The following is a 12,897-nucleotide window of genomic DNA, read 5'->3' as shown; positions in this document are numbered from 1 at the left end:
TCTCTGTCTTCCTGCTGTCCTTCCTTGCTGGTGACAGGCTCTTTCCATCCAGCTGGCCGTGCAGAAGCAGAGTCCTTCAGGCCAGAATAGCACCTTGTGCTCTCCTTTGCTCCTTTCTTCTCTGTGGGAGAGTGAATAGGCTCCAGAGATGGATCTGTCCTACAGATCCACCATCTCCATCTATAAGGTGAGTGTTGGCATCAAAGGCTGCTCCTGACTGCGTATGGGGGACGTGTGGGTGGGAGATGAGTGTTTTCTGCCAAAGGCTCCCTTGGGTGGACAGCTGAGGGCTAAATCCATTTGCAGGCTGAACTACAGCAGCTCCTGTGGGCTCTGGGCTGTATTTGGGAGCCGGAGGAGAGGGTGGTGTGGTTCCCAAGGACAGATTCAGGAAGGAGCTGGGCAGGCAGGGTGGTTTGGACGTGGAGCATGAAGGGTGACACACCTTGGTTGCTGGCAGGAAGAAGTTTGATCGGCCATTTTGCTCCTCCCTTGAAAGAGTCTCTGATCTCATAAATGCTTCCCTACACACATCAGTGCTGAACCAAGGGGAGGGTTGACAGAAGTGGGGAATTGCTTATTCTAATCTGGTCTTCTCTGTAGTCAATGGATAGTCTTAGATAAATGCAAATAAAAGCAGAGAAGCTGGTTGTCCATCCCTTCTCTTACTAAGTTGCTGAGTCTGGCAGTGCACCACATCCTGGCCAGGAAAGTTGTTGTGTTCATGCCTGGATAATAAGCAGTGCCCCTCTGGCTGGCTCTGGGGTGAGGAAAAAGGCTGCTCAGATCCCCTTGCAGTTTCTCCCCTGCCTGCAGTGAGTGTGGGCCTTGGGAGAAAGTCATCTTCATTTAGGCAACCACTTGGTTCTGCAGTGGGCTGCCTTGCCCTCTGGCACGGCCCCTCTCCTGGCTGGCTTGGGAAGGCTATGGGCAGCTGAAGTTGCTAGCCAGCCCCGATGCAGGGAGCTGCCTGTGCTGGGCTGTACATTGTCTCGGTTCCAGAGCTCCAGAGGGGGCTCTTACCCAGCCAAACCACAGCACAGGGGCCTTGGCCTGCTGAGGTCTCTGGGCACGAGGAAAAATGGCGTTAACGTGCTTCTGCCTGGCCACAGAGTATCCTGGAGCAGTTCAACCCTGCGCTGGAGAACCTGGTGTACCTGGGGAACAACTACCTGCGTGCCTTCCACGGTGAGTGTGGTCCCACACAGCCAGGGCTCCAGACCACAGTGCTGCATCCAGCCTGGGCACCCCCATCCCCTCACCCAGGACAAGGTTGGTGTCTGCCACCTCTGACATGTCCTGAGCTGCTCTTAAGCACTCTTCAGCTCCAGGACCCACTGCTGATGGGGAGAGAGGGGGTGCCTATAGGTGAAGTACCAGGAGCTGGCTGTTCTGTGTGCTGCTTGCTGGAGCTGGTGATGGTGGGAAGGCAGGCTGGGCCCTTACCACCCTTCTCCTCTCCCCACAGCACTATCCAAAGCAGCTGAAGTGTATTTTAAGGCAATTGAGAAGATTGGGGAGCAAGCACTGCAGAGTTCCACCTCACACATGCTGGGTAAGGCTCTCCTGCGCATCATCTTCTCTCCTGTGGTGAGCCACAGTTACCTTTTTTTGACCTTCTCCCTTAGGTGGTATACTTCCAGGTACTGGGGCAAGAAAGACAGCTCCTCTAAAGGGTGTCTCTCTGTACCAGGCCCTGTCAAGGTGGTGACAGTCAAATTTATTGCGTGTCCTTGACTATTTCTCACAGTCCCAGCACTCCTCCCTGTATCTCTCTGAGATCAGTGAGTGAGCTCAGCTCCTGTGATGTACCTATCACAAAAACCAGTCCCTGTTGAGGTATGCTGCCCCCAGGGATGAAATTTTCATCAGGGAGGAAGCGTTTTTCTCCTCCTTGAGGGTGTGAGGGAAAAGCCAGGGAGCATGCACTGACAACAACTGATGGGGTTTTGTCCTCCTGAGCCTGCATCTGGTTGGAATGGCAACTTGGGGCTGAGGGACTCACACTTAGCAGTGTAAATAACTCTGCAGCCTGGTGGTGACTGCTGAAAATGTGGTCAGGGAACTGCTCCACTGCTAAACATTTTAGCAAAAAGCTTTCCAGCAGACGTGCCCTTCTGCAGACTCTTCTTGTCATCTGCACCTCCCAGCTAGCTCCTCTGCTCCCTGTCATCAGTCTCTTCCTTTCCATAAGGCCAAAGCCAGTGAAGTGGGACCATGCACAGCATTGGAGCAGGTGCTGGAGCTGCCTTCCATAGAACAGAAATGTGCAGGCAGCTGGGGAGCCTTTGGGGTTAGAAATGGGGCCTGGAGGGGCTGTGGCAGAGCAGAAACCCAGCACCCAGAGCCCATGGCAGAGGTGAGGCTGCCTCTGATGCCTGGGGCTGTAGCAGAGCACTGGTCCAGCCATCGGGCTGGAGTAACCCTGCATTGGCAATGCCTGGGAAGGAAGGCTACCAGGGTGCAGAGAGCAGTGCTTTGTGATATCCCTTGGACTTTCACAGCCATGTATCATCAGCCTGAGCTGCACACTGCTGGTCTGCCTCCTCAGGCACACAAGAAAATGGCCACAGAACTTTTTCACCTTCTCCTGTCTTTTTCCCCTGAAGGTGAAATTCTGATGGAGATGTCTGACACGCAGAGACTACTGAGCTCTGATTTGGAAGTTGTGGTGAGTGGTTTTCCCAAGGGCTGGTGGAGGTGGAGAATAAAGCGATTTCCTTAAATACAGCTTATCAGCATTTACCATATTCTCCCCATCAGCTGCCCTCACACATGGCTGCAGGCAGGTGCCTGCCTCCCTGCTGCACCTGGCAGAGGAGGGTCACAGGGCTGGCACGCCCAGAGCCTGGCTGTCAGTCACTTGCTCTGCACATTTTATGAGCCACCCCTTATCACAGTGCATGCAACATCCATTAATGAAGGGCTAAGGGCGATGGTTCCTTCACCTCTTTCAGGCTCAGACCTTCCACGTGGACCTGCTGCAGCACATGGAGAAGAACAGCAAAATGGATGTGCAGTTTATCAGTGTAAGTGATGACCTCCCTTCTCCTCCTCAGCTCTCCTTGTTTCTCTCTCCCCCTCACCCAAGGGTTTTTGCTTCAACACTTGAGGTGTTTCTGTGATTCTTCTCAGCAGGAGATAGGGGTTCTTACTTTCTCCCATCATGGAACAAACTCCACTTGTTCAGCTGATGATGGAGAGCTAAAAGAGGGCAGGTGGCTGTTCTTTGTGCAGTGGGACTTGTCAAATGCTTCAGCGGGGCTGAGAGACTCAGCATTCCAAAAGCAGAGTTCCCAGCTTCCCCAAATCTCAGGCTTCCTCAAATCACCCTGCTTGTCTGTGGGTCCTGTGCTGCTGTGGCCCAGCTGGCCTTGCTGCTGGGTACTGTCACAGAGGAAGACAGAGGCCTTGGGACCCAGGGCTGGGGCAGCTGGGTGTCAGTCCTGAGATCTGCAGGTTCATCAGCACTCTTGGGCCATTCAAAATTAAAAGAAAGGCATTATATAAGAGGTCCAGGTGAAGCCTGATTGCAGGTGAACTCAAATGCCCCACCACCCGTCAGAACAGGACCCTTGCTGCCTCACAGTGTGGCTGGGTCTCTGGCTCCATACTGAGCCTGTTTTCTCCCTGGCAGGAGAGCCAGAAGCAGTATGAGCTGGAGTACCAGCGAAGAGCCACCAACCTGGATAAGTGCATGGCAGAGCTGTGGAGAATGGAGAGGGCTCGTGACAAAAATGCCCGGGAGATGAAGGTAAGCAGTGATTGCAGGAAGGGGAGCTGGTAATAAAAACTGGATGATTTCTCGGGAACCAGGGCTGATTTCTCAGCAGCCTTAGCCAAGGGGTTGCCCCCATGTTCAAAAGGCAGCAGACTTATCTGGAAAGTAGGAAACTCCTGTTCTACAGGGTGCTACTGACCTGTGGTACTCACTCCTGCCAAGACCTTCCCTCATTTAGGAAGCCTCAGGAAGCAAGGACTTAATCCCTGGCACTCTGCTCTAGCTCCTCTCTGCTGCTCTAGCACGGCAGGAGGACTGGGAAGCTGATAGACATGATGATCCCTTCCAACCCTTCCCCTGAGCCCACTCTGCTGGATTTTCACTGATCCCTTCCTCCCTTTTTTCCCTGTGACACAGGAGAATGTGATGCGGCTGCGCTCGGAGATGCAGGCATTCGTCTCTGAGAGCCAGAGGGAGGCTGAGCTGGAGGAGAAACGCCGCTACCGCTTCCTGGCTGAAAAGCACCAGATGCTCTACAACACTCTCCTCCAGTTTTACAGCAGGGTATAGCCCTGCCATGCTGGGGAGCAGAGATGGGGGAGCAGACAACAGGGCTGGAGCGGGAGCATGCAGGCAGGAGGGAGCCAGGGCTGAGCCATCCCTTAGGTGAAGGATCCATCTCTGCATGGACTGGGCAGGAAACTATTTTGTTTCTTGCTGTGAGGTTCAGGCTGGCTGTACTAGGCTTGGAGAATGTGTCTGAGGCTGAGGGTGGTGCTGGCATGGGGTTAGTTTGGTGCGTGAGTGATGGAGGAGGGAAGGATGCTGTCGGTGTTTATAGCAGGGTCTTTGGGTCCACGGGATCTCTGCTGGAGGGTGCCATCCTGGAAATTCCTGACTAGAGGGAGCTGTTTTGCCATGCCCACCGGCCTAATTGTGGGAGGACCTAGTCTCTAATGCACACGTAAGCCCTAGGCTTCCTCTGTAGCTGGTCTGCACTGTCCATCACCCCCTCTTCTCTGTTTCTTCCCAGGCTCGGGGCATGATCCAGACCAAGGCACCACGGTGGAAGGAGCAGCTGGAAGCCAGCCGTAACCCCTCAAACAGCCACTCACAGGGCCTGCTCTCAGCCTCCCACAGTCAGGGGTATCCATCAGGACGGCTCACGCCCACCCACCTTGAGATGGTGAGGAGCCCACAGACAACTTAACCTTGTTTGGCGAGATCTTGGACCAGGCCCAGAGTGGTGGTGGATGTCCAGTCTCTGGAAACATTCACGGTCAGGTTGAACTGAGCTGTGAGCAACCTGATCTGATTGAAGACATCCTTGCTCATTTCAGGTGGTTGGACTAGATGGCCTTTAAAGGTCCCTTCCAACCCAAAATATTCAATGGTTCTTTGGTGGTGAGGCTACAGGGCAAGGTCAGTCCTTGGCCCACCATGGTGCTTGCTGCCTTGTCCAGCTCCAGTGGCCTTGCCTGGCCAAGAGGAAGAGTAGGCTGTGTGTGGGCTGCAATGGAGGGATGTGCTGAGTTTGGCTTTCTAAGAGAGACTGCATATCTCTCAGAGCATCTCCTGCCTAACACAGCCTTCGTGGATGTGTGTTCAACCCCCTTTCTTTCCAACAGCCCCAGAGACCCCTTGGGGACTTTGCTTCTTCTATGACTGGGAGTAGATCCAGCATCTTCTCTCCAGACCCTCCAGAAATGAGAATGTCTCCTCAGCCAGAGTCTCCCAGACGGCCACTGCGGAGGACACCCTCAGCAGCCAGTATGACCCACATCTGGGAGCAGTGCTGTGGGGAGACACAGAGGCTGGACCTCTCTGGGAAGAGGGTTGGGTGAAGTAGAAAGTTAGTTCAGCCTTCAGGGCAGAGTCCATCCAGGGCACGGCCAGGCTGTGTGAGGTGTGGAACCCACGAATGTGCAATTTTCAAGGCTCCTTGAACTACAAGAACTGGTTCTTGCTAGAATTCCCATTTTTGTAAAGCACCTTCTCTCATACTACCAGATTAAATATTAGCTTGCCCTATGAAACCCAGCCCCTTAACCCATGACACACCTGTTTTTCCTTCCTGAGAAATTTCAGCTTAAAGTTTTTACAAGAAGTAAAAAAAGGACAGGGAGAGAGAGAAATTACCCAAATAATTAGTAGCTCTAGCAGGTCAGGAAGGGGACTGTCAGGCAGGGAGGGCATCAGCCAGAGCATGCAGTGCTTATGCTCTAGGTATTTGGCCAGAGAGGACACAGTGCAAAACAAATGGGTTTGGCTTGAGTTGATTGTCTCCTGCAGGATGTCCCTGCTTTTCCCATGCTATGTTTTGCCCTCTCCCTGAAAGGCCATCTGTTCCTCCCCTAGAGTAATTACTTGACTGGGAAAGCACTGGTCCCTTTCAGGCAGTATGGGTCTTGCAGGAGGATGCCAGACTCCAGCCAGACCCTTGGCGTGCCTCCCCACAGGTTTGCTCCCTGCAGGCCGTACGTCCCGTTCGGGTTCCTTTGGCGAGGCCAGCAGTGGCAGCGAGGGCAGGAAGAGGAGCGGCACAACAAGAGTTCAGGCTATTGTGCCCCACATGACGGGTGCCAACCGGACCCTGCTGCGGTTTGAGCCCGGGGACGTCATCACGGTGCTGATGCCAGAGGCGCAGAATGGCTGGCTCTACGGCAAGCTGGAGGGCTCATCCACGTACGTGACTCTGCTGCTGTAAATTGGACAGATTCAGGCCTGTTGAGTCGGGAGCTGGAAGGTTAAGCCCAAAATTATCACCCCCCTCGCCTCCTGGTGTAGCCTGGGCACTGTGTCCCACCCACCATCTCAGTGGGACAGCGCTGTGTCAGCACTTCAGCGATGGGGGCTCTCTGTTCCAAGAAGATGCAGTGTGGCAGGGCTGGCGTGGTTGGGCTGCCTGAGAAACCTCCAGGGGCTTTGGTGGAAGAGCCAGGGATGCAGTGACCCCCTCCTGGCTTGCATGACTGAGTGACTCCTGTCATGGGATCCAGCTCAGGGCCATGAACTGCTGGAGTTACCTGAGAGGCCTGGCATTTCTTAGCTCAGGCTGCAACTGCTGCCGCAGCCTCCAGCACAGGCAGGGCATGGAAACTGCTGCACCCAGCACTTACTGAATTACTCCCTGTGGCACTGCCAGCCAACATCTGTGTGTAAAGCCTGCCCCGTTCCACACAGGATGTGGTCTGCAGGAATGCTCACAGATGTGAGATGAACAAAAGCAGCACCTTTCTTTGGGTGGCTGTTTCTGGAGTGAAGCTGTATAAAATTCCTGGACAAGTCTTCCACAGCTTCCTTGTGATTGCAGTTGGTTGGAGTGTCTCTTGCTGGATTGCACCAACATTACTCCCAGGAGCACAGGTTTTGCACAGCTCCCAAGATAAGCGAGTCCTGCTGCAAGCTCAAGGTCTATCCCATGATAACCCCTGTGCTCCATCTATGGGTGAAAGAAGTGCAGGAACCCTGTCACACATGGTAGTGGCAAATGTGGCTTGATTGATGTGTGGGATGGGTGCAGATCAGAATTGTTGGGCAACTGGATCTGAAGATCCACAAACTATGGTTGCCTGGACCTCATTTGGCTCTGTTCCTGTGCCCTAGGTGTGGCTGGTTCCCTGAAGCTTATGTCAAGCCTTTAGAGAATACAAGGGAGATGGAGGAGCCAGACACCAGGTAACAGGATGGCAATTGGCCAGGCAGGAGCTCCTGGTACACCACAAATGCCAGTGGGGTTTATTTGAGTGTGCCACATGGACAGCTGCAGGGCTCCCATGCTGGAGAGCCTGCCAAGAGCCTCACTGTGCCCTGGGACCTTGCAGGCTTCCCTAGGCAGCCCCCATAACCTGTGCAATGTCATCTCAAAGGTTCTTGCAACTGGGCCAGTCCAAGACACGTCTATTTCCTCCAGAGACATCCCATGTTGTGCTAGCACCTGCACTGCTCCCGGATCCTTGCTCTTTGGCTCCCACCTCACTGTCTTCTCTTGCTCAGGTCCTTCCCGCTGCGAAGCAGTCACAGTATGGATGACATCCTAGACCGTCCCAGCACTCCAACCTCCAGCAATTACTGGCCTGCTGCTTCCCAGCCCAGCTTGCCAAACCCACCTCCCCTCTCGGTGGGTGCCAGCAGTCACCAGAGTGGGGTGGTCACCCCAGTCAATTCTGGCTCCAAGGTGAGTGCAGGAGCAGTGACTGGTGGGTGTGTGTGAAGTGGGCCACATCTGACTTTCATCCTCCAAGGCACACCTTTTCTGCTTTGGCCAGTAGAGGTAGAAAGTCACCTTTCTGATGTTGGGAAAGGGACCTGCTGCTTTCCTGAGTCTTTCCTGCTGCTTTCTTACCCAGTCTGTTCATATGCCATCTTGTCTGATGACCCCTGCCAGTCTTCCTGTTGTGTGCAGATCCTAGGTGCCTGGCTTTGCTCCCCCAAGGGACTGCCTTTCTGCCCCTGCCCTTCTCATCTCTCTCTCTTTTTGCTCACCAGGGACCCTTCAGTTCAGTCCTTTTCTCCATGACCTCCCAGCCTGATTTCTGGTGGCTCCAGGGCAGCACTTCTTTCTGCTAATAGTAGGACCATGGAGTGACCAGGCTGGTCTGGGAGTGGGTGACCAGCTAACAGAGATGCCATCCTTCTTCTCCCTTCAGAGACTGGAGAGGAGTTTCATAGGGTTTCTCTTTTAAATTCAGATGAGGGTTGGCTTAAAGTCACAGCTGGGGAAAAGGGAAAAGTTGGGAGCAAAGGCTGAGGGCACAGCAATATTTGAGAGCCTTAGAACAAGTTGTGTCCAACTCATGGCTTATGGATGGCATACTGAGAAGGAAGTCCTCCACTTACCATTGCTTCCAGCAGTAGGGAATTGACTGGGGAGAACCAAGTTAAAGGTGAGGACCTCAGGGAGCTGCTCAGTCTCACCGAGGGTTGGAAAACCTTTTCCATGGTAACTGGTTCCAGGCCAGTGCAAGGTTGCAAGCGATTGAATGTCTCAAAGAACTGAAAACTGCAATATTTAATGACTCTTTTTTACCCCTTTATGTCCTGCTCTGTGGTTTCAGGTAGCCTCAGGCTGTGCAACACAGGGGAACAGCCTCTGCAGCCTTTCTGTCCCGCTGGGTCACTGGGTTTTCATCCTGCCCCAGGGCTAGGGTGTAGGGGTAGACCTGGGATTGAGTCATGAATTGTGTACAGCATTTGGAACAGCATGGCAGAGTGTGGAACCTCACTATAAAGGAGGGAAAGACTAATCTGGAAAGATTCAGCCTTGCTTTAAATGTATGCCCAAGACATCCCCCAGCTGAGCCACAAACAAATGGGCGTGACTTCCCAACTGGATGTCAGATAGCCACGTGTGGCTTTCTTGTCTGCCACCAGAGTACTTTAGCAGGTCAGTTGTCACTGATCTTTCACTATCTACTGGCCAAGAATAAGGGCCACAGGGCCTAGGTCCAACTTTGTCCCTCAGGTTTGTCCACTTTTAAGAAATATGTGGTGTAGGGTAGGTAGGTACAGCTCTGGAGTTCCCCATGGAAGCAGGAAGCACGTGAGGGCATGGATGACAGACTTTTTGCCAGGGTATATGGGCAACATGAGGGGGCATCTCTGGCTATGCTGGAGGGTGAAATGTAGCTCAGACTGTCACTGTTTGCTGTGCTCTTCAGATATGACATTTTGGGGATCTGAGTAATCTCCTTTCTTCCCCAAAACAAAGGAAGATGTCCTAGGGGAGTAAGGAACCTGTGGTGTAGGGACAACCCCCCACAAGAAAATTCAGGGTATTATCTACAGTGGGGAATTTGTGGACTTTTGCAAAGCATGATTGAATAAGGAGTCAGAGCCCTGTTAAGAGGACTTGGGCTCCTAACTCACCTAAGTGTTTTGTGAAATCTTCCTCCATGTGTGCAGTGTCTCCTGCCCCACTTTTCTCTCTCCATTCCCTACTCTGGATTTCTCATTGCTGCTTTTCTTTTCACTGCAGAAATCAGGAGTATTTGACCAGCCACCTGAACTCTTCCCACGGTGAGTAAGATGCGGAACTTCACTCTAGAATAATCTGACAGAAGGGACTATTATTACAATGCTATTATTATTTAATCTTTTTGATTATCAAATGTGGGAGGAACAAGGAAGAGTCTGGGGAAAAGCAATGCACAGCCTACCTTCCAGGATAGGAGGCAGAGGTGGTCCATTCTGGCCTCTGCTGACTGGGAAGGTCCTACCCTGGCTCAGATAAAATGAGGTAGGACCTGAGCACCCTGAACACATGTCCAGACCTGCATGCTCCTTCCCATCCATCCTGGAACGGTCACAATAGCAGTTTGCAGCCTGAGTGTGGAGCTACACGACTGCATCTCTGCCTGCTTGGAAAGGGCTGAGGCATAAAAGGATGTGGCTTTGAGTTCTGATGAGTCAGGTCTGTGGGGATGAGACTTGCAATAAATCCACGGGTTTCTTCCCCCTGCAGCTGGGTTGGTGTCTCCGTGTTTCTGGGGTGGTGCTGTGTGCTTTCTGGCCTTTTTCCTCTCTCTGACTCCTTGCTTGGAGGGTTGGTGTACACTCTGCAAGTGTAGAGTGCTGTCATGGGGGACAGCCATGTGCTAGCATCCCTTCTTCATTCTTTGGAAGAAGGAGGGTGAGGAGCCCTCAGGAGAGACCAAGGGGAACCACATGGGAATATGCAGCAGGGTGTGTTAAAGATGGAGAAAACAAACTCAGGAATGAGCTTTACCATACTCTCCTCCCTGGCATGTCGGGGACTCCAACAGGACTAAGTGGCCTTTGCTTGGTCACAGGCATCCCTGCATGGCATTTGCAGACTTTCTGATGGTTGCCTGTTTCCTTTCCCATTCCAGAGGTACCAACCCCTTTGCCACAGTCAAGCTGCGCCCCACAGTCACCAACGACCGCTCGGCACCCATCATCCGATGAAACAGGGCTGTGGGCAGTGAAGAATTTCAGCAGAGAAGGAGGAGGAGAAGTGATAATGCTGTGACATCCAGCTGGGCAGCAACCTAGTGCTACCACTCAAGGAGTGAACTCTCTTTTCCCCTCCCATACCTCTGGGACAATGGGACCCATCTCACCTGGGTGCCTGGTGTGCTTTAGCCAGAAGCAGATCTCTGCTGCCCTTTCTGGATTGATCCCTGCTTCCCTCCCCTTGTGGTGTTACTGTACTTGAGTGGGAGGCAGCGGTCTGGTGTTACTGGTGCTGGTGGCCTGGGAGAGGAGATGGTGCTGGAGCTGGAGGTAGGGCTGGCTAAGATCATCTGCAGCCAGGGCAGTGCTGCTGGGATGTTGAAGGTGAAGCTTTGCTACCCCTGCTGTGGGCAGAGAAGGACTGTCACCAAACAGTTTCTTTGCCACCAGAAGAACGAACCCCAAAAGAGAAGGCTATAAGAAGGCTTCCAGTGATGTGGTCCAGCTGACAGGGTCTGGTCTTGGCCTCTTTGACAACTGTCTCCATTTGTAGCAGCACCTGCCTCTTCTCACCCCAGGTGCAGCCCCTCACCTTGCTGGGCAGTGCTGGGGCAAGGCAGGGGCAGGTGACAGTGTCCAGCACCATTGCCCGGTTCCTTCATGTACTGTCCTGTGGAAAATATATGGGGTTTTTTTTTAATAAAATGGAGAACGCATCTTCTGTGTGCATTTCAGTGGCTGGGACATCAACTCAGTCACAAGATGCAGGGGGAGGACAGGCGCTCCATGATGGCTGCCCACGGTTGTGGTGTTGGACACTGCAGTGCCATGAGTCCAGATGGGGCAGCCACCAGCCTAGGGGTCTGGGGTGGATGTGGAGGGCACCAGGAAGGCTGCACTGCCCATTCTTGGCTGCCCCCCTGAGTGCCCCTGTCTGTCCTGTTGCCGGAGGGCAGCAAGGACCTGTGGCCCCCTTCTCCTCACCCACCGTTGTAACGTGTGCCCTGGGCATTCCCCTAGGGCCTGTGGGGGCCTCACCAATCTGGGAATACCCTGCGTGTGCTGGGGGAGCCCTCACGGGAGAGGCAGCGTGAGTGAGGGATGGAGCGCTAGCGATGGCCAGGGCTTAGCTGATTAGCCTTATTAATAGACATTAAACCCTGGCTGTGAGTGTGGCCAAGCCCCCGCCACCCCCCTGCTGCTGAGGGGCTTCAGGGGTTTACAGCCCAGACCTTTTCCTCCCAAAGCCCACCTGGGCTGAGCCCCAGCCCCTCCCTGGAAGGAAAAGGGTTCCCCCACGAGCGGCCAGAGACTGCTTGGTCCCCAGCACCTGCCAGACCTCCTCCTGTGAGTCAGCCACTGGGGAGGTTGGTTTTGGGGGAGGGGGGGGTTATTGAGCTGCCCGGGGTGGGCAGGATCTGGCACTTTGAGTCATGGCTGGCAGCGATTCCTTGGCTGCTCAGTCTTGTCTAACTTCTCTGCTGGGCACATGCCCTGCAAAACCGTGCCACCGCTTCTCCATAGTGGCTGGCAGCTGAGGAAGCTTCAAAAGCAGCTGCTTTACCTATTTTGCACCTTACTGAAGCACAGGCACACAGTCTCCTCCTCCACTGCCTCCCTCCCCAGCACCCAACACCCCTCACCCTCACTCCACTTCTTCCTGTCTTCGTCCCTCCAATTGAGTCTATCCCTGCCAGCCTGCCCTGCTCTGCTGGGGAGAACGCAAGGAGCCCCTGGGCAGCGGGATTACCAGGGGATTCGGCCTGTGGCAGGCAGCCACCTCGTCCCCATTGGCTGGAAAAGCCTCTTAAAAGTGGAGAAGTGCTTTCTGCCCGCTCAGCACCCACTAGTCTCTGCCGACCTGAAACCATAAGCAGCTCCTGACCCACATCTACGCTGGGGGTGTCGTGGGACATTGCTTGCACCCACAGGAGGCAAGGGAGTGCCCTGCATAGGGTGTCCCCCCAGATCTGCCACAGACAGCTTTGCTGGGCATCACTGGAACTGGAGGGAAGCAAGCTGAGAGGCGGGTTAGCTGTCTTGTGAGAACGTAGTTCTCCGAAGGAAGGAGCAGAGCACAAGAGACTGCTCAACAGGTGCTAGATTCCTGCAGGCATTGTCCTGTGCCCACCATGGAGAGAAGATCCAGCAGGACCATCTAACCAGGCACCGTCATTCAGAGCCGGGAAGTGCCAGCCAGTGGGAGAAGGAAGCACTGCTGAGGGATCTGCTCAACCCTTGGAGGCTCAGATTGTGCTCGG

At 53.9% G+C, this 12,897-nt stretch overlaps 1 protein-coding gene across 1 annotated transcript; it reads left to right on the top strand.

Annotated features, from left to right (window-relative positions):
* On the top strand, nucleotides 1–10,798 carry BAIAP2L2 (BAR/IMD domain containing adaptor protein 2 like 2). Its single transcript, XM_068191231.1, has 14 exons — nucleotides 1–187; nucleotides 1,113–1,188; nucleotides 1,469–1,555; nucleotides 2,610–2,671; nucleotides 2,958–3,029; nucleotides 3,638–3,754; nucleotides 4,139–4,285; nucleotides 4,755–4,907; nucleotides 5,350–5,491; nucleotides 6,181–6,406; nucleotides 7,328–7,399; nucleotides 7,718–7,898; nucleotides 9,699–9,739; nucleotides 10,573–10,798. Exons 1-14 carry the CDS (start codon nucleotides 149–151, stop codon nucleotides 10,646–10,648), a joined length of 1,491 nt encoding a protein of 496 aa, XP_068047332.1. The 5' UTR covers nucleotides 1–148; the 3' UTR covers nucleotides 10,649–10,798.
* Nucleotides 10,799–12,897: the final 2,099 nt, after the last annotated feature.

The sequence above is a fragment of the Anomalospiza imberbis genome, chromosome 5 (assembly GCF_031753505.1).
Source record: "Anomalospiza imberbis isolate Cuckoo-Finch-1a 21T00152 chromosome 5, ASM3175350v1, whole genome shotgun sequence".
Lineage (NCBI taxonomy): Eukaryota > Metazoa > Chordata > Aves > Passeriformes > Viduidae > Anomalospiza > Anomalospiza imberbis.
This window is presented reverse-complemented; position numbering and strand designations above follow the sequence as displayed.

Coding starts and splice junctions, on each gene's coding strand:
- BAIAP2L2 (XM_068191231.1), top strand. CDS start 149: ATGGATCTGTCCTACAGATCCACCATCTCCATCTATAAG. Junction 188..1,112: donor CCACCATCTCCATCTATAAG/GTGAGTGTTGGC, acceptor GCCTGGCCACAG/AGTATCCTGGAGCAGTTCAA. Junction 9,740..10,572: donor CCACCTGAACTCTTCCCACG/GTGAGTAAGATG, acceptor TTCCCATTCCAG/AGGTACCAACCCCTTTGCCA.